At 42.5% G+C, this 27,759-nt stretch overlaps 1 protein-coding gene across 5 annotated transcripts; it reads right to left on the bottom strand.

Moving 5' to 3' along the window:
• Positions 1–289: 289 nt before the first annotated feature.
• On the bottom strand, positions 290–27,759 carry Erlin2 (ER lipid raft associated 2). Of its 5 annotated transcripts, none has more exons than XM_070016193.1 (12): positions 27,563–27,759; positions 25,953–26,074; positions 23,242–23,323; positions 20,879–20,925; positions 19,974–20,035; positions 19,671–19,796; positions 16,846–16,919; positions 16,636–16,694; positions 15,768–15,859; positions 14,666–14,755; positions 11,162–11,241; positions 290–10,853 (listed from the first exon to the last, which is right to left on the bottom strand). In XM_070016193.1, exons 1-12 carry the CDS (start codon positions 27,710–27,712, stop codon positions 10,653–10,655), a joined length of 1,185 nt encoding a protein of 394 aa, XP_069872294.1. In that variant the 5' UTR covers positions 27,713–27,759; the 3' UTR covers positions 290–10,652. The 5 variants fall into 5 exon arrangements, with proteins under 5 accessions (XP_069872294.1, XP_069872296.1, XP_069872298.1 ...); XM_070016195.1 differs by lacking the exon at positions 27,563–27,759 and adding an exon at positions 27,196–27,293; XM_070016197.1 differs by lacking the exon at positions 27,563–27,759 and adding an exon at positions 26,992–27,151.

Here is a 27,759-nt window from a genome sequence, read left to right on the forward strand (position 1 = left end):
CTGTATTTTAACGTTTTGAGCTCAAAGTTAGTGCTCTCCTCCCTTGAACCTCAGCTCCTCTTCCAGCATTTTTGGTGTTAAAGCCGAGGTAAGAGTCTCAGTCTTTCCTGCTCGGGTTGACTTAGAACTTCAGTCCTCATGTCTTAGCCTCCTGAGTAGCTAGGATTACAGGCGTGAGCCACCAGCTTGTGTGACTATTTTTATTGTTATACTTTATACCACTGTTGTCCTACCAATATATGCCATCCACAGATGCAATTAATTTTCAGATAGGCCCATAAAAAGTAAGCAATTTTAATGACACTTTTATTGAACCCAATAAATCCAGAGTAAGATTTAAGCCAGCAATCGATAGAAAAACCATATGAGACATTCTTTAAAAAAAAACAAAACATACTAGCCAGGTGCTGGTGGCTCACACCTATAATCCTAGCTACTCAGGAGGCTGAGATCTGAGGATCACCATTCAAAGCCAGCCCAGGCAGGAAAATCCATAAGACCCGTATCTCCAATAAACCACCAGAAAACTGGAAGTGGTGCTGTGGCTCAAGTGGTAGAGTGCTCAGCTTGAGCTGAAGAGTTGAGGGACAGAGCCCAGACCTAGAGCTCAAACCCCACAACCAAAAAAAAAAAAATTCATACTTAGCATCATTATGTATTGTTTACATCGAACAGTCTGCTTCATTTGGTGCTATCCATAACTTTAATGATTAGGGGCCACCTTGGCTAGTGCTAATTTGTCAGAGGAAAGCACAAATGGGGTTAGGCCATCTCAAAGAGCTCAACATACATTCCTAGTCCTGAACCAACTATGAGCCCATGATGAAGAGCCAGAGAAGCACCACAGATATTAACACAACAGGATACTAAACTTATTAGTCAGATGGTAAAATAGTGTCATGGACAAGTAGAAAGACTTAATTTTTGATAAATATTTGGTTACAATTCTCTCCAGATAGAAGGAGAAGAGGAGAGTCAGGCTAGGCAATCAAAGCAAAGGCCTTCTCCTATAGAGGTTCTACATTTCTTACCATGGCCTTGAGCAGTCCTGTATGCAGGGCCCCTAGACATCACATCACATGGCTTTGAGCAGTAGCACGTGAGAGCCCTTGGGCTCACATAATGGCTGCGGTCCATTATCCCTGGAAGACTTGCATGAGAACAGCAGGCTGATTGGACCCCAGAGGTGTGTGCCAGACAGAGGGACTAAGGGACTTTCAGAGAGCTTGTGCAGGCTGTTTGGAGCCTCTGATTGGGTCTGGGGACTGATTCAGTCCCACAGGCAATCTCTTGACCTCAAGAATCATGTAGCTCTCTTGTAAAGATACCTCATTAATCCATGCACTATGCATTCCAGGCAGTGCCCTCCCTTGGGACCCTTCCTGTTAAAAAGGAGCTGCTATCTTTTTCTTAAAAAAAAAAAATTACCATTTTACGTCTCCCTCTCTATGTGGACTCATTCTTTGAGACCATAGAGACAAAGGACCTAATCTAAGTATTGCAGTTTTTCATTGTCCATAGCATAGGATTATCTGTCAACTTGGATTGTAAAACACATTAGGACTAATTATGTTCAAATACTTCAAGTCTCTAGATGATATATTGCTATCAAAGTGATGAAAAATTAAATGATTAAAATTATTGGAACAGTCCTTCATAAAACGATGTAGGTATTTTCTGTAAGATACAAAGTTAGTAGAAGTAACCAGCAGGAAGTAGTGAAAGGAATGAAAGGGTCATGGAGAAGGATGCTTAGAGAAAGGGTAAAATGAGTGGGAAATACTTTTGAAAAACTATTTGAAAAACATTTTTTAAAAGTCATAAATAAGCCGGGCGCTGGTGGCTCACGCCTGTAATCCTAGCTACTCAGGAGGCTGAGATCTGAGGATCGCGGTTCAAAGCCAGCCCGGGCAGGAGAGACCGTGAGACTCCTATCTCCAATAAACCACCAGAAAACCGGAAGTGGTGCTATAGCTCAAGTGGTAGAGCGCTCGCCTTGAGCTGAAGAGCTGAGGGACAGCGCCCAGGCCCAGAGTTCAAGCCCCACGACAGACCAAAAAAAAAAAAAAAAAAAAAAAAAGTCATAAATAGCTCATAGATCTAGAGAATGTATAATCCAGGTGACAATAGGCACTGGACAGGAGTTACATTGTTAGCACTGGTAAATACTGTTAAAGCCACTGTACATGTTAAAGGTAATCCTTTATTATAAGCACCTCTTAATATTTATTTTTCCTTTAAATAAGCAAAGATGTTGGGAGCTGGGGTGATTTGGTTAGACCTTTATCTTGTGTCCTGGCTGCCTTGAGTGAATATCAGCCAAGTAGCTGGATAGCCCTCATACCAGCTTTGCGGCTTTTAAACACTCTATGCAGGCTGCTTGCTGCCAAAGTACAACTCTAGATCCAGAAGGCATTAACCCAGTCATTTCAGACTATTTCAAACAGCTTACACCAGATCATTTTGCCATCATAAACCTTGGTGAACTGTAGATGATTGTGTTTTTCCTATATTCCCACTCAGGTCTAAAGGGGAGTACTGTCCTCAGTGGCCCAAAAGAAGGCCTGTTATTAGTGCAAATGCAAACCCAGGCCTTTCACAAAGGATGACTAGGATTGGTGCAAACACCCTTGCCATAACCTTATTCTGCTGTTAGTGCCAGCTGGGTCACCCTCCCCAATATCAGAGTCAATAAGTGACTTCTCTCCTGTGGATTTTTCTTGCCTACTTTTGATTTTTTCTCATTACTAGAGTAGGCTGAACTGCTGATATGAAGAGACAGCTGAGCAGTAGTACAATGGCAGTAATAGATGCAGTCGGAGTTAGAGGCGTAGTTCAGTTAGTAGTAGAACACTAGGCAATGAGAGAGCATCAGGTGCCGAGTTCAAGTTCTTGTCTCAGACCAAAAAAAAAAAAAGGCAGCTAAAGACTTCTAGAGAGAGCCAGGCACCAGTGGCTCACGCCTGTAATCCTAGCTACTCAGGAGGCTGAGATTTGAGGATCACAGTTCAAAGCCAGCCCAGATAGGAATGTCCGTTGAGACTCATCTCCAATTAACTACCAGAAAACTGGAAGTGGTGCTGTGGTAGACTGCTTGCCTTGAACTGAAGAGCTGAGGGACAGTGCCCATGACCAGAGTTCAAGCCCTACAACCAACCAAAACCAAAACCAAAAAGCTCCAGAGAGTAGCTGGGACAGAAACAACAGGAGCAAAGGCATACGAGACAAAGAACAGCAGAAAAAGAGAAGGAAGAGCCAAGGCTGAAGAAAGAGGGCTCATTATGCCATAAGGGCTAAGGGTCTCACCACAGTAGGCTTACGAGCTGTAGAACTAGCAACTGGCAAGGGTTGAGTGTCCTAAACTCTAGGCCAGACAGCTATAACCTTTGTGGGTATAGGTCCTGGCACCTGAGGCTTCTATGAGAATTGTAACACTAGTAGATACCACCTGCTGTGTGCTGCAATGATGATGGATGCTGAGGATTTCAACAGTTGCCAAGAGCCTGAGTATTGATGGTTAAAGCCCAGAGCAAGAGGTGAGTCATATTAGTCTGTCTAGCTCGTAAAGCCTGGATCACTTGGCCCCCTGGTTTGGAGCTGTAAGCCTGAGTCTTCCAGTCCAGCCCCTAAGCTTTGGGCACTCAATGTCTCGATTGCTAGCACTGGGAGACTTTCTCACCTACCTATAATTTTTATGTGTGTAGAGCAATTTTTCTGTGGTAGGGACCCAGTTGACTAATAACAGTAATAATACAGGTGGGGGGGGGTCACAATGCTAAGTAGTTGAATTCATTTAATAGATCAGGCCTTTCTCTTCTGTGAGTTGTAAGACAGGGTCACCCTCACCCTCAATGCAGTGAGCAATTATGACATTACTCTGTAAAGAAAACTTTGGAGGGGCTGGGAAGGTGGTTTAGTGGTAGAGTGCTTGCCTAGCATTCACGAAGCCCTGGGTTTGATTCCTCAGTCACATAAACAGAAAAAGCTGGAAGCAGTGCTGTGGCTCAAGTGGAAGAGTGCTAGTCTTGAGCAAAAGAAGCTCAGGGACAGTGCCCAGACCCTGAGTTCAAGCCCCAGGACTGGCAAAACAAAACAAAACTAGGGAGACCAAGGTGATGAGAAGTTTTATTGTGGATTTATATAGGATGCTTTTATTTCTAAGATCGAAATGGAAAAATAAAAAGATGTATTGTTCCTAGCCTCACCATCATTTTGTATTCCAGTCCAATAGGACTTTTGTTTTCTGAAGACAGGGTCTCAATATATTGCCTAGCCTGTCCTCATCATCCTCTTGCCTCAGCCTACCATTTGCTGAGATCCCAGGCATGCACTACGATGTCTGGCACATCTCTCTTTTTCCTACTAATTGTAGTACTGAGGATCTCATTTCTAACTTTTAAGATTTATTTTTGGTGCTGGGGATTGAACATAAAACTTTGTGCAACATGTGTTCTACTATTGAGCTCTATTCTGTTTTTAAATTTTCTTCTCTACTTGGAAAGATATTAGCCATTTAATTTTTTGGGTCCGGTTATGGGGCCTGAACTCTGGGCCTGGGCGCTGTCCCTCAGCTCTTCAGCTCAAGGCTAGCGCTCTACCACTTGAGCCACAGCGCCACTTCCGGCTTTTTTTTCTTTTTGCTTATGTGGTGCTGGGGAATCGAACCCAGGGCCTCAGGCATGCAAGGCAAGTGCTCTACCACTGAGCCACCTTCCCAGCCCCATTAGCCATTTAATTAACTTTTCATCTAATCCTATGTCTTTAAAAAATTCAAGTCCAAAGTTAATTTCCTTCTTAGAAATGTCTTTAAGTCCCTCCAAATAACAAGGATGAAAGAGGAAAAAAAGATTTGAAAACAAATATCCAGAGGAACTGACCTTATAAACAATCTGAATCCTGGTATAGTTATTCATTGTAAATGCTATCAAATGTTTTAAACATTCACTTCTATAGTCTGAAATTTTTTATGAGAAAAACATATATTAAAAAAATTCTTCCCTTCTAAGCTTCCTTATAGCTTTCCTTCTAGGCTAAACTGTGACTGTTTTAAAATAATTAAAGAAAAATAATAGAACATTATTGTTGCCTGGTTATTTGGCTTTGAAGAGAAATGGAGAAATAATGCTCATATCCCAGCTTAAATGAATTCAGGCAGAGTAGCCCATGGCAGCAATCCCTCCACAAACATGTCATATTTGCTTTCCAAATGTCAATATAGATTCTAGAACTTCAGACCTTGGGAGGGCCTTTAGAGATCTTTTTTTTTTTTCATAGAAGAAATGTCCATTTAAATCATTCCAAATAGCACAGAATCTTCCCAATTTCTGAAGAACATTGGAAAATGTGATCTAAACTAATCTTTGGATTTAGTTATTTTCTATGTGTAGAAATATACTTATTCCCATTTGGCCAGACTTAACTTACATAATTTCCTTTTTAGTTTTACATACTCTATTCCTCAAGCCAATTTCTTCTTTAGTTTCTTGGTGCTCCAAGAAGAGACAGCTGACTAACATACAATTTCAAGTTGCTAACATTCCTTTTTGTCTTTTCTAAAGTTCTAACTTCTTTTGTAACAGTACTGGGGCTTAAATTCAGGGCCTGGGCACTGTCCTTGAGCTTTTTTGCTCAGAGTTTTCCACATACTAGGGCCCTATGACTGAGCCTTATCTGTACCCCTATTTACTTAATGGGATCCTAGAACCAGCCAATTCCTTTCAGGGTCAAATTAGCTTATTGTCTACATAGATTTCTGCAGAGGTTTATGCTCTCAATAACTATGTTTGCTGCATGGCTATGTTCTGTATACTATGCTAATTGTAATCTTATTTTATTTTTAGAGAATATTTGTTTTAAAAATTGTGTGGTTCCTAGCTATTTTTTCCCCTGGTAACTGAATATAAGTTCTTCTTATATAGGTATATATGCTAGTTACAGTGCTATAACCCTTCACATGGGTTATTATTACTATTTTTGTGCCAGTACTAGTACTTGAATTCAGGGTTTGTGCATCGTCTCTTAGCTTTTTTTGTTTAAGGCTGGCACTCTATCACTTGAGCCACAACTCTACTTTCAGTTTTTTGCTGATTTATTGGAGATCAGAGTCTCACAGATTTTATTGCCCAGCTGGCTTTGAACTGGGATCCTCAGATCTTGGCCTTCTGCTGAGTAGCTAGGATTATAAACATAATTCACTAGCACCAAGCTGCATTACTTTAAGTTGTTCACTCAACCCATTTTAGAGATGAAAACAGAGGCCGAGAGGCTAAAAAACACATTCAAGCTATATTACACACCTATAATCCCAGTCCTTGGAGTCAGAGAAAGAGTTTGAGGCCAGCCTGAGCTAATATATTGTTCAAGGCCCACCTAAGTTGCACAAAGTGACCCTATCTTAAAAATACAAAAAAAACAAAAACAAGGGCTAGAATGTAGCACAGTAGTAGAGAATGTGTCACATGTGCAAGGCCTTGAGTTGAATGAGAAAATTAATTCAAGATCACATACCTAGAAAGTGGTAGAGCAGGGATATGAACTGTGGCAGAATAATTCAAAAAATGGCTTTTAACTTGCCCATTCAATTTTAATTTCTTTTTGTCAGACTTGGGGCTTGAACTCAGGGCCTGCACACTGTCCCTGAGCTTTTTTGCCCAAGCTTTACCACTTTTAGCCATAGCTCTACTTTCAGTTTTTTGGTGCTTAATTGGAGGTAAAATTCTTACAGACTTTCCTGTCTGGGCAGGCTTTGAACCACAATCCTCAGATCTCAACCACTTTAGCATGAGCCACCAGTCCCTGGCTCTCAATTGTAATTCCACATTATTTGTGTATCAGGCTTTCTTTTTGTTTCTTCTTCTTCTTCTTCTTTTTTTTTTTCCAGAGCTGAGGACCGAACCCAGGGCCTTTCGCTTGCCAGGCGGGCACTCTTCTGCTGAGCTAAGCCCCCAGCCCCTGTGTATCAGGCTTTCAAACCAATAGAAAAAGATTGTGAGCACCATTAAAAAACCGGAGAGAGGGCTGGGAAGGTGGCTCAGTGGTAGAGCGCTTGCCTTGCATGCATGAGGCCCTGAGTTTGATTCCTCAGCACCACATAAGCAAAAAGAAAAAAGCCGGAAGTGGCGCTGTAGCTCAAGTGGTAGAGTGCTAGCCTTGAGCTGAAGAGCTGAGGGGCAGTGCCAAGGCCCAGAGGTCAGGCCCCACGACCGGACCCCCCAAAAAACAAAACAAAACAAAACAAAACAAAAAACCCGAGAGAACCTGGACTAGGGTTGCCAGATTTAACAAATAAAAACACAGGACCCCCAGATAAATGCGAATTTAAAAATAACTAATTTTTTTGAGTATGTCTCATGTCCTATTTGGGAAATATTTATTCTAAAATTGTTTATCTGACAATTAAATTTATCCTGTTGTAATGCTAGACAACTGCTTGCCAGAGCAGGCAGGGAGTTCCCCACTGAATTGGTATCTATTTGAGTTTTAGGTCAACTGAAAATATCTCTGTGCTTTGGAGCAAAATTGCAGAAATGCATTAATTCTTTAAAATGATAAACCTCTTCAGCACCTATGAGGAGTTATGCCATGTTCATAAATTTTTTTGTGTTGATAAGATAGATTTTTTTTTCATCTGAATACATTTGTAGTATTAGTTCACTAGCCAAGGATGCTTTATTTCTATCACCTATCCTAATATTAGCTGTTGCTAAATTTCACTTTAGTGAAAAGGTAAACACAAAGACTGATTTTATTTAACAAGACAAAATAAAACTAAGATATAAAATCACGAGACCTTTTGTATTGTCTAAAACAATTCTTCCAGCTGTCAACCCATGTCAATTAATCCAGCAGTATCATTTGTAGAATGATTAATATAACAAGAGCTATTTCTCAGTTACAAAGAGGGTCATTAAACCCTTGAGACCCTGAAAAAATTACTTTGACTATTGAATCACCAGCTTACACAAAAGCAGAGATGAAAAGAAATGGAAAAACACAGTATGACGGCCTATTATGACTTTTATAAGGAAACAAAAACTGTGGCTAGAAATCTATTGAATAGGATGGAGAAGTTGTGGTTAACTTCCTAAGGGTAGCTGTTTGTCAAGACACAGCTTATCCTCAAACTGAAAAAGACCAAGTCAATAGTGCTTATTTTACTTTTTACTATTTGCTCTATCTAAATGGTAAAATTATGTGTTAACAAGACACATAGACTCACAAAAACTGTCAGAGATCATTTATAAAATATCTTTTTTTAAGATCAATATATTGCTAAGCTTCAATGATTCTCTCCTCAACTTAATGTGATCACAGATCCCTCCAAATCTATTTTAGTTATATAAAAGCTATTAACAAACTTTGGCTTCCTTACATTCTTTTCCTTATATTTTAAAAAGTAATTAAAAACAGTACTGAATATGAATTACTTCTCCCAAGTTTAGTGATAAACAATACACCAAGGTAAATTCCTTGGAAAATCCTACAAAAACTGCATTTATAAAGTTACTTATTTTGACAGAAGTTTCACTTATAAATAGCAGCCATGTCTTAATTGCCTACAAGATTGTAGACATCACATTTTACTACACATTTAGAATTGCAATGTCTTAAGATCAGATTTTCTAGTAAATGTTAAAAAAACAACAACAAACCAAAAACAAAGTTACGAAGACAAATGGGTTAGTCATCCCATGCTAAGGAGAAAGCTGACTTCCATGATTTTACCCACAACCACTGGGTTTATGCTGGTGGGCATGAGAATGTGATTCTCTTTTGTTGAAAGAAGAAGTGACATTAACATGGGGGAGCAGCTGTAGCAGGACTTTGACAAGACTCTTCCCTGGCCAAGGGACAAACTATCAGAGGACATTAGAATGGGAGGTTCTCCAGTTAAAAACTTAAGAATGTACTATTCATAGATGAGGCTGAGATGTTCCACTCCTGAATCAACTGTAGTAGACTGATGTTTTCTAAAGTGTAGGTAGGCAGCAAGAGCTCAGAGTTACAGGGAAATGACATGTATAGGAAGGGGGAAATGCTGTATACCAAATTGCTCCTGTCAGGTGGTTAGCTGTATTGAAATGGGAGGAAGATGAATGCATTTTAATAATGGTACCCTATACTAGACTTGGGAAGACAAATCTCATTTTACAAGAACACTTGAACATATTAAAATCCATCCATTCTTTGCTGCCTGTACAAAGAATGACCAAGACCATTTGTCTACTTTGAGACTTTTTAGTGTCAGGAATAGGAACAGAGAAGGGCAACATTTAAAGAAGGGGAATTAATACTTTATATCCTTCTAGGCAAGCTGAATGCTACCCTAATTCCTGGTAAGTCTCGTGCCACTATGAACAAGCTGGCCTGAGTTACGAGACCTAAAATGAGGTGGGAACTGGTGTCAGAAAATATCATTCACAGCTGTACCTAGGCAGGAAGGAAATTATTGGTGTTTTTGTGTTTGCTGTTTTTAGGGTGATGTGAAGCAGCAAATAACAGGGCCTAATCCTAAACCAGAACTAGTCATGAGCACACAAGGTACCCATGGGCTGCAAATTAACTGCCAATAGCTGCTTTCCACTTAACATTATGTACACCACTCATGGGCTATTCAGGTTGGATCCCTTGTTCCCAACCCCAATTTTAGGATGTATGAATAGCATTTGTTTCATGTTTGTTCTTCTCATCCTGAATCTCCCAGGGTAACTCACATGAACCATTGACTCAGCCATGGCTGACCCTTCTTCCTTCCCCAGACAGTACCAGAGGTCTACAAGGTAGAATTTCCATAACAATAAAGATTACTAGGTCTTCAGGTACATTCAGTTTGCCAGGCAGGTGCTACTACAACTGGCTAATAGGTACAATGATCCCATTTTAGTAGTTAGTAAAACATCTGATTGTTCCTATCTTCTTGATGCTGAGCAAAAGATTATTCCAGAAGAAAAACAAACAAACCAAAATTACAGATCAGGTGAGACATGTATAAAGAACTGTGTGGTGGCAAACAAGCCCTGACTTTGGAAAAGTTGTCAGAAACCACCACTTTGTGCCCAAGCACAAGGAACGTAGTGTATAGAAAACCTTGCAAAACCTAGCACCGGGTTCTTCCTCAGGAGGGCTCTAGAAAGCCTTTAACTTCACTTACAAGGCCCTGACAAATACACCTGGGAGGTCAACATTCTCTTTAGCTGCTGTTCCACACTGCATATTTGCTCAGATGTGAACCTTGCTCAGACACCTCCCTCCTTGGAGGCAGAGAGAACGGTAGACTACATTTTCCCAAATAAGGGAAATCAAAGCACCTGCCAGCAGCAACCTACAGTTCCCCCACTCCTCAGTGATACCATCCCTAATTAAGTCAGCTTCAAAGGGGCAAAAATTGGTGCCTGCAGGACAGAGGTCAAATTCATGGTTTATACATCTTATCTGAAGTCATATACCCTACTTACCTGAATAAAACCCAAGTCATCCATCCCACCCTCCTTTCCCAGAAGGTGGGAAAATTTAAGTCCATTTCTTCTCTCACCACAGTGACTTGAAGAGTCAAAGAAGGTAGTGTAGGAGGAAGGAGCATTCTGTTTCATCTTAAAAAATAGAGATCTCTCTAAGTGTCACAACCTGTGGTTGTATAAAATACTATTTCTTTTTCAATTCTCTTTCATGGTGGCTTCCAGGGGCTCATCTTCTAAGCCAAAGCCCAGGTTGTCAGCTAGCCCCTCAAACTGCTTGCCTAGACTGCTGGCAGAGTCCATGAACATGTGAGGGATATCTTTGCCAAAGTAAATCTTGCTGTTGGAAGCAATGGCTTTGTACTTCATCAGCTGCAGATATTCTGGGGTCAGCTTCAGCTGTGACAAGAAATTACAGAGAATTAAGTGGGACAATATTAGAGACTTTGGGTGTCAAATGTTTTGATTTTCAGAGTCTCTGTCAAAGAAATATGCTACCCTTGTGATTTCCTTGTTAAATTATTAGTACACGGAAACAATTTTTCCGAGAAACCTAAGATCTTTAAGACAGAGCAACAAGAGCTACATTTCTGGTGGAAGGCCTCCTGTCAAAGGGAAGTATCCATACAGCACCGGAGTTGTCAGTTCTGGCCACAGGGGGCTCATTCAACACCCACACTCTTCACCAGGCCATGCTGGGCCTTTACCTTATTTGCTTCAGCTATTTTCAGCGCAGTGTAGCACTCGGCATCTGCTTTTGCCTTTTCCCGGGCCAGAAACGCAGCATCTGAGGGCAGAGTTCAGAGAAGTGAATGAAAAGGGAAAAGCTTTGGGTTTTGCAGGAGGTCTCAGAGGCTCTCAGAAGACTGTTCTGGGGGGCTGGGAAGGTGGCTCAGTGGCAGAGTGCTTGCCTTGCATGCATGAGGCCCTGGGTTTGATTCCTCAACACCACATAAGCAGAAAAAGCTGGAAGTGGCACTGTGGCTCAAGTGGTAGAGTGCTAGCCTTGAGCTGAAGAGCTGGGGGACAGCACCCAAGCCCAGAGTTCAGGCCCCATGTCTAGCAAAAAAAAAAAAAGAAAAAAAAAAGACTGTTCTGGGGAATAGGGGTGGAATTCAGTTGTAGAGTGCTTGCCTGGCATATGCAAAGCACTGGTTCAATTACTTGAACCACCAAAAAACAAACAAAAAAGCTGGGTGTGGTACTGTACTGGAAGGCTGAGCTAGGAGGATCTTGAATTTTAGGCCAATTTGGGCAAAACAACGGGACCTAGTCTCAAAAAAAAAAAAAAAGACTATATTCTGTTCCCTACAATTTTCTCTGACTACCTCCATGATGATCTTGGGAAGACTACATTTTTTTTTTTTTTTTTTTTTTAATTTTTTTTATTGTAGAGATACTATACAGAGGGTTACAGTTACATGAGTGAGGTAATGAGTACACTTCCACTTCCTCTTGAACATTGTTACCCCCTCCATTGTTTTCCCCCTACCATCCCCTCCCTCCCTCCCTTCCCCAAGGTTCTTTTTTTTTTTTTTTTTTTTTTGATCGTGATTAAGTGATTACTTAATTTCCAGAAATTCACAGTATTGTGGAATAATGATGCTCATTTAAAGTCACAAGTTCATTCTAACTGGGAAGACTACATTTTAAGTTTTTTTTTTTTTTTTTTTTTTTGCCAGTCCTGGGGCTTGAACTCAGGGCCTGGGCACTGTCCCTGAGCTTCTTTTGCTGAAGGTTAGCACTCTACTACTTGAGCTACAGTGCCACTTCCAGGTTTTTCTTTTTATGTGTTACTGAGGAATCGAATCTAGGGCTTCATGCATGCTAGGCAAGCACTCTACCACTAAGCCACATTCTCAGTCCCCTTTTAATTTTTTTCCCTATGCTTTTTCTTTCCTCTTTGCTCTCCTCCAACTCTTATGCTGGCACTGGGGCTTGAACTCAGGGAGGGTCTGGGCACTGTCCCTTGGCTTTATCAATGTTGGTGTTATTTGAGAACAGTTCCACTTTCAGTTTTTCTGGTGGTTAATTGGAGATAAGAGTCTCATGGACTTTCCTATTCAGGCTGGCTTCAAACTGGGATCCTCAGATCACAACTTCCTGAGTAGCTAGCATTATAGGTATAAGCCACTGGTGCATGGCCTACTGTGCTCTGGTTTCTTCATCTATGAAACAAGAAAAAATATGGGTACTTCTTGTTTGCACATGGTTCCTTCTTTACAGTTACAGAGCTCTCTACATTATCACTTTTGGACAATGCAGCAAACCGAAGGAAGCCCAAAGGAAGCTCTACTGAAGGTAACCAGTGGATGATCTACCCTAAAACACCATAAAGAAGCCCTGATCTTCTCCAAATGAGTTCTACCAATCATTTTAATCACTCTGAGGATCAGTAATGAAGCCTGCACAATCCTGACTGATGTTCTCTGGTTCAGACCAGTACCTGTTGGATTCTTACTGGTTAATTCCTGTGTTCCCAACCTTATCAGTGGAGACCAACCTTCTATCAAGCTGGCACACATTTTGATGTTTACCTCTTTTAGTAAAGAATAAAGCCAGCCTCATGTGACTAGTTTTTGTAGCAAAATGGCTGAGGAGAAAGGCCAGTATGTAGGGGCACCTAACTAAATGTTCTCACATGACCCTGGGAGAAGCCGGCAGTCTGGCTAGGGGTTCTGGTTGCCCTGTGACCACTCACCAGCCTCAGCACCTGATGAAGAATGTATTAATAAGAAATAAAAAGGTGTTGTTTTGCTAAGAGCTCCCTAATGAGGAGCTACTGATCTGTGCCTTCCTAATTGGCTCCTCAATGGGCTCCTTGAAAGCCTGACAGGCTCCATAATGAGTATAATTGGACATAACACTTTGAGGTCTGAAGCTGCCCTGAGGATCCATTTTTGTCCTAGAATTTACCTGACAGAGGCATCACATGAAGTAAGAGTTAAGAGGGCTCAAGAGTAGGAACTGAAGGCAAGTAACATTCAGAAAACCAGTCAGGGAGGGAAGGAGGGAGGGTGATGAAGGGGGTGAATGCGAGCAAGGTACCTTGTATGCACATATATACATGTCAAAATAAAGGCTCCTGTCCTAACTGATGCTAATAAAAACACTTTTAAAAAGGTGACTCATTAAGATGGGCACTGGTGGGTCATGCCTTTAAGCCCTAGCTACTCTAGGAACTGTGAGCTTATCCTCAATTAACCAGCAAAAAGCTGGAAGTGGAAATGTGGCTCAACTGGTAGAGTGCTAGCTAGACTTGAGTGGAAAAGCTGAGAGTGAGAGAACCTGAGTTTCAGCCCCAACACTGGCACGTGCATGTATGTATGTGCATGTACACACACACACACACACACACACACACACACACACACACACACACACACACACACACACACACACACACACACACACACACACACACACACACACACACACACACACACACACACACTGACAAGAAAGAAAGAAAACCAGTCAAGAAAATACTTCCCTTCAGCTCCAGAGTTGCTGCTAAAAAAGTGCCTTCTTTGAAACCAACTTAACATCTGTATGGGCTTTGAGAGCACACTTGGGAGACCAAAATAATGGCACCAACTGCCTTTCTGTTTGTTTGAGACAGGGTCTTGCTATGTAGCCCAGGTACACTCTTAAGCTCCCTCCTGCCTCAATGCCCTGAACACTGGGATTACAGGTGTGTGCCATCATGCCTGGCTGATTCCTCCACTGTCAAAGCCTAACAAAATGCCTGGCATACGTGGCACTCAATATTTGTAAAAGGAATAAATATTCTTTTTTTTTTGGAATAAATATTCTTTGAAAGAGAATACTAGCTTCTACTTAGGATGCAAGGTCTGCCCAAATTTCAAAACCAGTACAGAATAAAACTGATCTTTCAGAGAGATCATGATGTCCTATTACAGATATTAAAAAGCAGAGGGCTGGGAAGTGGCTCAGAGGTAGAGTGCTTGCCTTGAATGAATGAAGCCCTGGGTTCGATTCCTCAGAACCACATAAACAGAAAAAGCCAGAAGTGGCGTTGTGGCTCAAGTGGTAGAGTGCTAGCCTTGAGCTGAAGAGCTGAGGGACAACACCCAGGCCCAGAGTTCAGGCCCCACAACCAACAACAACAACAACAAAAAAGGAAATGACTCTCCTTGCCACAAAACCGGATGTGAGCAAACCACAGACATAAGTGTCTCTCTGTGTACCTTCGATTTCTGAAATCTTCTTCTCAGTTTCTTTCTCCATCACCTTCTGCCCATAGGTAATTTCTGCGACCTGAGCCACTTTTTCTGCCTCTGTGTAAATGGAGTTGAAGATAGACTTAGAATAATTTTAAAAAGTTGGATTGATTTCACCTGTCTCCTGATCTGAGTGCCCAGGTACATGACAGTGAGTACACTGAGATGGACAGCCACTGTTCTCAGAGGGCAACTATGACAGGTACACCTGGGCAGAGATGGGATTGAGCCAGTGGGCACAGGAGCCATCCATAATTGAAGAGCCTTGTCCCCAGGAAGGAAAGCATTGCTCTGAAGAACATGCCGAAACCTCTCTGAAATCACAAGTGCATTTCCTCAAGATAAAGAACTTTCTTTCAGGATAAAGTACTTCCTTTTAGGAATAAAGTGTGGTGATTAGCCAGAGTCTCTAGACTTGAACCCCAGTCTTACCACTTCCTGTGCTTCATTTCAATGTGAGGCTGATAGTGCTTAACCTCTCATGGTAGTTGATTTACTTCATAGATTAAATACTTAGAGAAATACATGGCCCAAGGTTAAGTGCTCTATACTGTCAGCTATGTTTTTTTTTGTGCTGGTTCTGGGACTTGAACCCAGGGCCTGGGTGCTGTTCCTAAGCTTCTTTTGCTCAAGGCTAGTGCTCTCCCATTTAAGCTACAGCTCCACTTCTATCTTTTTGTGGTTAATTAGAGATAAGAAGTTTCACTGACTTTTCTTGCCTGGACTGGCTTTGAACTGTGATTCTCAGATCTCAGTCTCCTGAGTAGCTAGGATTACAAGGGTGAGACACCAGTGCCTGGCTGTCAGCTGTTTGTATTATGAATTCAGCAGAATTTGTTTTATGAATTCAGTAAGAATCTCCTTCTGTTTAAGAGACATATGAAAACTCATTACCTCAGCCCATGGGCTCTGATCATTTCAACTTAGCTTTTAGGGATGTAAGTGCCACTCCTGAAGGGTGGCATTGCTTTAGAAAACTGTGTGGTCTAACATACAGGGACTCTTATTGCATCTTCCCACAACCCCCAGCTCTTCTTCCTAAATGGAGATCACAGAACCACATGCAGACCAATAAGGGCCTTCTTCCGCTCTGTCTCAGCTTCTTTCTCCACCACCTTCTGTTTCTGGGCTGCAATGAGAAGCTTTGTCTTCTCACTTTCCCTAAAAGGGGAGAAAGCGTGAAGTTGTAAAGCTACAATGAAAAAGTTTTGAGGAACTTTCCTGTCCCCTGGAGAAGCCACTCTGCATAGGAAGGGCACACTATAATTTCTTGCTCTCCTCTATAATACTGTTCAATGGCCCATGTTAAACAGATTTGTTGCAGAGAATATTATGGCTCTCTTTTTCATCCAAAATCACTTATTTGTTGGAAATATAACATAATTGCTAGGTGCAGTGATATATTCTTACAGCCCCAGCTACTTAGGAGAATGAGGCAGGAGGGCTGCTGAGACCAGGAGTTTGAAGCCAACCTGGACACATAGCAAGAACCCATTTCCAAACCACACCAAAGGGCTGGAGATGTGGCTCAGGAGGTAGAGTGCTTGCCTAACAAGCACAATCAAAGCTCTGAATTCAAATCCCCATACCACCAAAAACAAGACCACCATGTAAGCCAAAAACAACCATGAAACCAAACCAAAATGTATTTTAGTAATACACCTGGCCAGTCACTCACTTGCCTTTCCCTCCTATCACTATGTCTGGAATAAGCCTAGAGATAAGGCCTTTGACCCTTTAAAAGAATCACTGCTCTCCAGGGCTCTTCTGTGGCTCTTAGACAAGTTGTCCCAGGGAGCTCTGACCTGCCAGCTCAGTCTCAGTGCATTAGGCTGTAGCAATTGCTCAAAACTAGCACAGCTGTGGTTAACCTAACCATGGGTTGAGGCAGGGGCTGGGAGACAATGGTGGTCAGCTCAGGTACAGGGTATACTCACATCAACTCATAGTTCCTGCGGATTGCCTCAGGTATATTGGGCTTTGTCACTCTCACAGCCTGGAGAAGATACAAATAGCAACTGATGGGAGAGTGAGAGTGGTAAAACACACAAGCTCCCTAGGGTCTTTGATCTTCCTATGCAAAATAAGCATCCCCTTGGGAGAAGGGACGCAGAGACAGAGGACTTTCCCACTGCTGCAATGCTTACTTGGATAACAAGGCCAGGGGCCATGGAAGTTAGGTCTTGTTGCAAAGCCAGTTTGAGATTTTCATCAATTTGATCTAGAAGGAAGACAAACACAAAAAAAAGAGTTGTCAGACTTTCTAGATGGGTGAGAACAGGACAGTAGTAAAGCATAAGTGAAAACATCATTCCACTATTGAGCATATAACCAAAGAATTATACATCAATATAGAGGATACTTGCATACATATGTTAATTGAAGTGCTATTCACAATCAAACTGTGGAATTAGCTGAGGGGTACAATAACAGATGAGTGGGTAAAGAACATGTCATGCAAACACACACACACACACACACACACACACACACACACACACACACACACACACACACACACACACACACACACACACACACACACACACACACACACACACACACACACACACACACAGAGAGAATATTTTACAACTACAAAACGAAATTATGTCACTTATAGGAAAATGGAATTGGAGATCATTATGAGCCAGATAAGCCAAGTCCAAAAAAGCAAAATGTATGTTTTTACTCATTCGTGGAAGTTAGATCTAAAGGACATATATATTCATAAACATGTCCATATATATACTTAAACATATATACCTATACATACACACATTCACACAGATATACATACAAATAATTCTAACTATGGGACTGTTTAGGGGGTGAGAGGAAAAGAAGAGGGTAAAAGAAAGATGAAGCTTGAATCCAGGATGTTGCACTTACTAGGCAATTCTTTTTGGGGTAAAAAAGATCAAAAGCAAATTTAAAGTTTTTTTCTTCAAGGTACAATGAATCCAAAAGTAACCAAAGAATTCCACAGCCAGGAGCTGGTGATTCATTCCTGTAATCCCAGCTACTCAAGAGGCTGAGATCTGAGGATAGATAGAAGTTCAAAGCTAGCCCAGGCAGAAAAGCCTGTGAGACTCTTATCTCCAATTAACCAGCAAAAGGTGCAAGTGTAGCTGTGGCTCAAGTAGCAGAATGCTAGCCTTGAGCAAAAAAAGCTCAGGGATAACACCTGGGCCCTGAGTTTAAGTTACAGGACTGTTTTTTTTTTTTTTTTTTTTTAAAGAGTACAAACCCATAAAATGAATTTAATCTTCTACTGTAAATTTTATTATTATAATTTTTTTGTTGGTTGTGGTGTCTGAACTCTGGGTCTGGGCGCTATCCCTCAGCTCTTCAGCTTAAGTCTAGTGCTCTACCACTTGAGCCACTTCCAGCTTTTTCTGCTTATGTGGTGCTGAGGAATCGAACCCAGGGCTTCATGCATGCAAGCAAGCACTCTACCACTGAACCACCTTCCCAACCCCTACTATAAATTTTAAAAACTGCCAAAATTTATTTGCGTAATTCTGATCCTAGACAATTTGATGACTCTTCTTTCCTTATAGAACATATTCCTGGGCTGAGTGTACATCTCTGTGATAGAGAGCCTGATTAGCAAGGGGGAGGCCCTGAGTTCCATTTCTGGTATCACCAAAACAAAACACCTCTGAGGGAGGTTTACATGAGGATTCCTGGGAAAATCATTGTTCCATCTTAGCATGAAAGAAAACATATTTACTTTAGCATTGACTCATACAAAAACAACTTAGAAGCAAATATAAACTAAATACAATAAAGGAACTAGAAGTTACTGAATTTTTCCTTCCTTTGCTGCTGAAGTCAGCCTGTGTTTACATTATCCAAGTAAAAAGAGTAAATGGTATCTTCTTAAGTATGTAAATCCTTTGTACTTCAAGTGTTTTCCTATTCATCTCTATAGGACAGTGAATAAAAAATGTGAATCACAAACCAACCATAACCTGAACCCAGAAAAATCCTAGGAACCACAAGGAACTATGATTCTCATTCTGTACTAGAACACATTGTGAACCTCTTGTTCTCATCAGTCCTGGTGTCCTTCACCCCTGTGATGTGGTGGGAAGAATCAAATGAAGCCAGAAGCGGAAGATTCTAGCTGTGGTTATGCTACTAACTAGCTCTATGACCTTTTTCATTCAGGCCTTGGAATTTATTTATTTAAAAAAAGAATGTTGGTGTATGGAAATTTAACAATGAAATCCCCACCCTGCTGTTCAACTGATGTGAAAAAAAGGGAAAAAATAAAGAAAAACGATGATGTTGGACAGATAAGACTGTAAGAGTCTTGTAGATTTTTGTCTTCATTAAAGAATGATACTTAGGGACAATGAAAACACATTTCTGTTCTAGTCTTCATTCAGTTGAAATGAATAAATTTTATTCCATTGTTATTCCTATGCTGAAGCTCAGTGAGTCTAAGAATCTTCTTCTTTCTTTCATAGTCCTCAACATTTTCCTTTTTTGTGTGTGCAGGTACTAGAACTTGAAATCAAGCCTTGCTCTCATTTTGATTTTTCACTCAAGGATGGTGGTCTACCACTGGAGCCACATCTGACTTTTTACTGATTGAGACAAGAATCTCTTAAATTTGTCTATCTGAGCTGGCTTTGAACCATGATCCTCAGACCTCAGCCTCCTGAGTAGCTACAATTACAGGCATAAGCCCTTAGTAATCAGCTTCTTTTTCACTTATTGAGATAGAGTCGTACTTTTTAGATAAGGCTGGCCTTGAACTCATGATCCTCTGGCCTCAGCCTCCTGAGTATTGGGTAGGGCTGTCCTTAACATTTTCTAGGTACTTCCTTTTTGGTTATGCTGCACACTGCCCATCCTTTTTTGTGGGGAGCTGAGAAGTAGGCCATGGTGAGGCATGATAGACTGGGGCTGAGGTTAGGGTGGGGGTGGTAGACCAATGAGGGCAACCACACTTCCTTACCAAACAGTTCAATGTAGACCTCTTGAAGCGTATGCACACTGCAGAACTGGTTCAGCTCATGGTGGATCTTGTTGAAGATGAGAGCCTTGTCATAGTCAGCAGTATAGTTCTTCACTATATCATACACTGGGAGGAGAAAAGGGCTTTCATATGAAAATGCAGGCCTTAGACCTCTCAAACGTTCTCAAACATAGCTGTGCTATGTTCCTAAGGTGTCAAGACAGACTAACACGGGAAAAATAAGCAGGTGGGGTAGCACTCACTTACTGGAAGATGGACTGGAAAATAAAATAAAAGAGGCACCTGCATTTGGGACCAGGAAGTTCACCACTTCAATTCTGTCAAAGTAGATCATCACACCACCACTATTGGAGGAGAAGGGACAAAGAAGACACCAGTAAGCTCTGATCCTAGGCAATGCCCTTAGACATAAGACAGGCATTTCAAAGTATCAAAAGGGAGTTAGGAGGTATGCTAGCTCTCTAAGCAGGAGATCTACAGAGCCCAGAGTTACAATCCAATCTTCTGAGAAATCATACCTCTCTAACATGTCGTGACAATAAACAAGTAAGATTTTTTTGGAGGTTAAGAAAAGAGTAGTTCCTGCTGGGCACTGGTGGCTCATACCTGTAATCCTAGCTACTCAGGAGGCTGAGATCTGAGGATCATGGTTCAAAGCCAGCCTGAGCAGGAAAGTCTGTGAGACTCTTATCTCCAATAAACCACCAGAAAATCAGAAGTGGCGCAGTGGCTCAAGTGGTAGAGTGCTAGCCTTGAACTGAAGACCTGAGGGACAGCGCCCAGGCCCAGAGTTCAAGCCTCACAACTGACCAAAAAAAAAAAAAAAAAGAGTAGTTCCTATCTTTCAAATGAACAATGTCATTTGATCCAAATAACTACTTGCAAGGAAAAGCCTAATGATGGTCATTGGGAATTTTATAGTCAATGTTTCTCCAATTTCCCTATCATTTCAGTACTATGGGTCTCTTCAGATATTCATTAAAGATGTTCTCACTATGACATCCTAACACTTCTAAATCTTTTAGGATTGTCTCCACTATATACTACCACCTGATAAAGTTGGAATGAAAGGAACTAGAGGACAAGGGGTCTGATAAACCCACCAAGACATGGTATCACCATCTCTTATAGTAGCCCGCCAGCCTGCCACCCACTATCTTATTAACAGCTTTATCCTGGGTCCTTACCTGGTCCCACAAGGTACATTCTTCACCTCATCTGTCTGGAGTGTGGTCTGGAAATACCAAATGCCAGTAAGAAAATGGGCAGTGACAAAATAACTAAATAATCGAAAGTGCTCCTGTCCATGACAACTTGTGTGTGTTGAGCTTTGCCTCTGTTGAACATGAATATCCTGCCTACTCCTTCTTCTTTACAGGGTTGATTTGAAGCCAGTAAAGGTATTTACACTAGAGTTTCTGTAAGTGCACCACAGCTGATCAAGCAGAGTAATAATATTGTTAGAACAAAGACTGGATCAGGAGTCCTAAGATGGTATTCGCTTCAACCTCTTCCATTTACACTTTGGAAGCAGCAGATTCCCCACTTAGCCTATGTGAGATTGGATTATTACCTGCTTGCTCAAATGACTCAAATAAGAAAGCCATAAAGCATGGTAAATGGGAGAAGAAACTCACAGGGAAAAATGAACGCTGGGACATCTTGTTGGGTCCATTTATTTTACTGTGGTCCTAGGAACTGAATCTAGAGCCATGTCCATACTAGGTAAGTGCTCTGTCACTGAGCTATATCCCCAACCCCTTGTTGGGTCAGTCTGAAGGTTATTCTTAAAGTCTTTGCCAAGTACAGTTACTCATGCCTATCATTTTTGCTGCTTAAGCAGACTGAGATCAAGAGAATTATGGTTCAAAGCCAGCCCAGGCAAAAAGTTAGTGAGATCTTATGTCAACCAATAAAAAAACTGGGCTACATGGGAGGTATAAATGTGGTATAAGCCAGTCTACGCAAAATGTGAGAACCTATTAAAAAAAAAAAAAACCAATGAAAGCAAAATGAACTCAGGGAATGGCTCAAGTGGTATAGTACCTTCCTTGTAAGCGTTTTGGTTCTACCAAAAAAAGAAAAAAATGTTTTTGTTTTTGTTTTACCCCTTCATTTTTCTTAGCTGGATATACATCAGATTTGACTAGTCTGACTTTGCCAGGCTGAGGTTTGATATAACTAGTCTTATTTCTATTAGATGCCATTAGCCCTCATCTAATCATCTTCCTTCCCTGTACCCCAAATTATGCTCTGATTTCTGAAGTTCAAATGAGAAGCTGCAAAATTACCAAGCTTAATTTCTGTAATGGTAGCCTCTGTTTTAAAAATACATCTGTAATCCTACTTAGGAAGTAAAGATCGAAAGAATCATAGTTCAAAGGATCACAGTGAGCCCAGGCAAAAAGTTAGACTTCATCTCAATAAAACAAGCCACACATGGTGATGCATGCCTATACCCTAGCTACACAGGGGGTATATGTGGAAGGATCACAGCCCTACGCCAATCTAGGCAAAAAGTGGGACATTATCTCATCAATAACTTAAAAGTAAAAAAGGGATGGAAACATGGCTCAAGTGGTAGAGTACTTGCCTTACAAGTGCAAGAATCCAAATGCTAGCATTTCCCTCTCCCCACAAAACACAACATACACAATTTGACTTTTCTGCTATTATTCAAAGCATATTCTTCTCCTGATCTTTCTTTTTGTTGCCAGTCCTGGGGCTTGAACTCAGAGTCTGGGCACTATCCCTGAGCCTCTCTGTGCTCAAGGCTAGCACTCTACCACTTGAGCCAGAGCACCACTTCCAACTTTTTTTTTTTCTGTGTATGTGGTATTGAGGAATTGAACCCAGGGCTTCATGCATGCTAGGCAAGCACTCTACCACTAAGCCACATTTCCAGCCCTCTTGATCTTTCTCTTTTTAATAGGTTTTTTATTGTAAAAATATTGTACAAAGGGGTTACAGTTACATGAGCAAGGTAATGAGTACATTTCCTATCAAGCATTGTTATCTCCTTTGTTTTTCTCCTACTATCCCTTTTGATCTTTCTTTTTTTTTGGGGGGGTCTGGTCATGGGGCCTGAACTCTGGGCCTGGGCGCTGTCCCTCAGCTCTTCAGCTCAAGGCTAGCACTCTACCACTTGAGCCACAGCGCCACTTCCGGCTTTTTTCTTTTTGCTTATGTGGTGCTGAGGAATCGAACCCAGGGCCTCAGGCATGCAAGGCAAGCGCTCTACCACTGAGCCAACTTCCCAGCCCTTGATCTTTCTTAAAAGTAAAAAAAAAAAATTTCCAACTGGGGTTGATGGTTCAAAGAAATGTAATGACTCAACTATTTCAACAATCAAATAATGCTCTAAGAGCTTCATTGTGTGCGTGTGCGTGCATGTGTGCGTGTACGTGTGTGCGCGCATGCACGTGTTTAAGATCCTTAAATCACTCTCTGAGAGACATTTTACTCATCCAATAGCTCAATAATTTTAATCACATATCAGTCACAACCCAAATTTGCAGTCATTCAACCACAGCACATAAGCCAAGTATACCTGTACAGATTTATAGGATGTGATGAATGGGAGCATGAGATGGAAACCAGGGCCGCTGGTGGAAGTCAACAGGGCTCCACCCCTGCAGAGGAGGGAAAGAGCAGGCTCAGTATAACATGGTGGATCCATTAGATCAAAACTCAAGTGGGCAACTCTTTTCCTCAGCCCTATAAACATTTAATACAGCAACATGTGCTAGACTCAAGTCCACAGATTGCTTTCTTCCTCTCACCTCACCCTAATATTCTAGGAAGTCTGATGGCAAAACACAAAACCATTAGTTTTGCTTTTGCAATGATTAAAAATAATAGGCACCTAGGCTAAGTGAAATACAGACAACAGAATGCCAGGATACTCCAAAGAAGAGATGTTCTGTCTGCTTGACTTTGTCCCACACGTTAAGATATGGCAACCCTTGAGGCTATCAGTTAACTGCACTGTTATTGGAGTTCAGTGACAGGGACAATACAAATAATAATAATGATGATATATATATATATATATACATACATATATATATATATATATATATATATATTTGCCAGTCCTGGGGCTTGAAATCATGGCCTAGGTACTGTCCCTGAGCTTCTTTTTGCTCAGGCTAGCACTCTACAACTTGAGCCACAGCATCACTTCTGGCCTTTTCTGTTTATGTGGTTCTGAGGAATGGAACCCAGGGCTTCATGCAAGCTACTCTACCACAAAGCCACCTTCCTGGCTCCCCAAAAGAATAAATTTTTTTTTCTGTCAGTCATGGGGCTTGAACTCTGGGCTTGGGCATTATCCCTGTGTTCTTCAGCTCAAGGCAAGCGCTCTACCGCTTGAGCCCCAGTACCACTTCTGGTTTTCTAGTGGTTAATTGGAGATAAGAGTCTCATGGAATTTTCTGCCCGGGCTGGCTTTGAACCGTGATCTTCAGATCTCAGCCTCCTGAGTAGCTAGGATTATAGGCGTGAGCCACTGGTGCCTGGCCAAAAGAATAATTTTAAATATACTTTTTTTTTTCTTTTTTTGCCGGTCATGGGCCTAAACTCTGGGTCTGGGTGCTGTCCCTCAGCTCTTCAGTTCAAGGCTAGTGCTCTACCACTTGAACTACAGTGCCACTTCCAGGTTTTTCTGCTTATGTGGTACTGAGGAATCAAACCCAGGGCCTCAGGCATGCAAGGCAAACACTCTACCACTGAGCCACCTACCCGGCCCTTAAATATAGCTTCAAGTTAACCAAAATTTATATATAGAGTTACCTTTCTTTTCTAATTAACTTGTATGTAAATGACAAAATTAAAACTTTTCTTGGTGGGGGGAGAAACATGTAAAATAGTGGGGAGGATGAAAGAGAAGGGAGTAACTTGAAGTTTTAATCCCTCCCTTCTTTTTTCAATCCCTCTCTCCTTCCTTCTCTCCTCTCTCCTTCCTTCATCCTCCTTCCTTCCCTTCTTTCCTGGTGCTTGGGCCTTGAAATCAGGACCTTACATTCTCACTTGGCTTTTTCCCTCAAGGCTGGTACTCTACCACTTGAGCTATATGTTTATTAATCTTTTTTGGGTGTTAAAGATTGAACCTAAGGCTTAGAGAAGACTAAGCACAAATTCTTCCACTGAGCTACATAATCAGAGATTTGGAACTTGCTATTAGGGGGATGGTGAGGTGGCTTGGTGGCAAGCACTTGCTTAGCATGTGTGAAGCCCTAGATTGGATCACTGGCACAGAGAGAAAAAATTGCTATTGGCCACACAGAAATAATCACAATAGAGAACATGTAAGAAAGGGTTTACAAAGACTTAAAGCAAAAATCATAGTTATAGAGGTTACTAAAAGGAAGCAACCAAGATTCACACTTGCTTCATTGCTTTATGAAGTAGAAGATAGTATTTCAAAAAACAAGTAATGAACAGTGACATCGTGTGCTTCTATGCTATATATAAGAAGTGCTATTATAAGGCTTACCCTGCTTCATAAATCAGCCTGCAGAGCATATTCATTTTTCCTGAAACATTCATTTTAAGAGTCTCTCAAAATATCAAAGTAGACTCTCCTCAAATTCCCATCAAGAACTGAGACTTTAGGTAGGCTGGTAATGAAGCCCATATTATTAGTTATTTGGGAAGTCAGATCAGGAGATCACACACAATTTGCAGGCAGCCAGGGCATCAAAGTTCTTGAGACCTCCATCTCAACCAAAGGTCAGGAGCAGTGGCACACACCTGTTATCTTAGCTGTGGAGGAAGCACAAGTAGGAGGATTGTATCCCAGCTAGGCTGAGCACAAACTGAGTCATTTCTCCTGAATAACCAAAGCAAAAAGGGGCTGAAGGTGTGGCTCAAGTGGTAGAGGGCCTACCTAGCAAGTATGAGTCTCTAAATTCAATCTCTAGGTCTCCAAATTAGGACTTCAACAATGGTCTGCAAAAACAAAACAAAACAAAACAAAAAAAACTGGTTCCTTTAGGTTTGTCTTTAAATCTACAAAGACATTTATCAATCACTGTCATTTAAAATATTAAAAAAGTAAAAATTAAAAAAACCTAAAAAGTAAAAAAATTGTATACATCGCACAGTTTTCCCATAGTCACTGCCATAAAATCTCCATCTAAAAAGACTCCTCTATTAAATAAAGTATAAACACTGATATTTAGAAGCTTCTGCCATATGGTGACTAGGGAATGGAGCCATTTGACAGGAAATTGCAGTTTTTACCTGTCTCAGCCTTACCTGTAATAGACCCCAATATGTCCCTCTTCTATCTTGTGCACAGCTGAAAAGAGAGATGCACAAAAGAAACTGGAAGCCACAGCCACAACTGCTCCTAACTGAGCCATCAGTGAACTTGGACCCTAGGAAGAAGATATGGGAAAATGTGTGGCTTGATATGCAGGACAGCAGCTATGCCAGTGACAACCAACCCCAGTTCCCTGAAAAGGACGCGTAGACAACCTGTTGTAGGTACACAGGCTAATCTACAACTCCTTCCATTCCTTGCTCAGTCAACATTCCCTTTCCTTAACTGCGGAATTGCATTCCTCATCACACTGAGGAAGCTCCAGATACAGCCCAGACCCACCCTGGGAGAACCAGTGCCAACTGGGCAATGTTCAGAACACAGCCTTCTCTTCCTGTGAACACGAATAGGCCATCACCAGAGTCACTCACACTAGTACAGGGGAAGAGGCAGCTGCACTCCGTTGGCCCAAATTACAGAGGATGCCAAATGACAGACGGTTGTGGCTATGTAATTCTGGTCAGAGCCTCCCAGTTCTAATTGCCTGCCATTTCAAAAGGAAACCATCATTCTCTCCTTTAGGGTGCTTGTGAGACAAGAGCCAGCCAGTAACAGGGTTCCAGGTAGGCTCTTTCGGTTTCGCATCCACACCTTCCAAGTTATTCCTTTGGATCGAAAACCGACAGGTAGGTTCTGAACAAGCCCGCAGCTGCACTCTTGCCCAAGTTCGTGGTGAGAATGAATCGGGAATGCCTCGGGGCATCTCCTGGGTTTAACCATTCAGACACCAGGATACCAAAGAGGCGGCATCTAAAAACTCATTTCTCGAACCCTGGACGATCTGGAAAAAACTATGGTGACTGGCAGCAACATCCAATCAGGTGTGCCCGGCCCATGCGTGCTTCCCGGGTCCGACATAACTTGGGGCGCCCATGTCAGCGCTGATGGTTACCGTGGAGGCCTCCAGCCAGCGACCGGCAGGGGCGTCCTTTCTGCAAAGGCTCTTCCCTCCCCGGGCCACCCCCGCCCGACCTCCTCGGACAGAAGCCTGGCGTTCCGGGTTCCGGGCCGGGACCGGGCGGGACGGGATGGAAAAGGCTTCCTTCTCGTTCCCGGAGTCGGGCCGGCCGACGGAGACAAGCGGCTGGGGTCCAAGCTCCGGGGCACCGCGGGTCGGGGCCGGCCCGCAGCCGCGGCGGGGCGGGGAGCGCGCACTTAGGGGCGGGGTCCGCGTACCGGGCTGTCCCTCCGGGCGCTCCGTACTGGTCCGAACCCCCCGTGCAACCGCAGAAACCGCCACACCCCTCACCACGCGACTTCCTTCCGGGCCCGTCGCTCCGATGACGCCATCAGTTCCCGCGAAGAGAGCCACGCCCCCTTACCTCGTCCTCCTTCTCCCGCCCCGCCCCTCGAGCTCGGAGCCGTTAGTGTTCCTCCACCACCACCACCACCACCACCACCACCACCACCACCACCAGGGGGCGTGCGCGAGTCGGCCCGACGGCCGGGAACCTGGGCCTAAGATTTCGGGGACCGGGATGCGGGACCCGAGAGATGGGGACCGGACTGGCAGCTTTGTCCGGCGAATGGCTGCCGCTGTCACCTTCCGAGGTCTCGGCGCTGGATCTTGTGCCAGATGTCCCTCCGCAGTGCGTGGAGCCCGGCAAGGCAGGGGCGCGTGGCCGCGTTCCAGCCCTCCGCCCGCTGCGGTCCTGGCCCCGGGCAGAAGGAAGCCGTCCTGGAAGCGCTCCATTCGCCTCCTGACGTCGCCGGTCCGCAAGCCCCACCTTGAATTGCCCT

This window comes from Dipodomys merriami, unplaced genomic scaffold, assembly GCF_024711535.1.
Source record: "Dipodomys merriami isolate MVZ:Mamm:240054 unplaced genomic scaffold, mDipMer1.0.p SCAF_12, whole genome shotgun sequence".
Lineage (NCBI taxonomy): Eukaryota > Metazoa > Chordata > Mammalia > Rodentia > Heteromyidae > Dipodomys > Dipodomys merriami.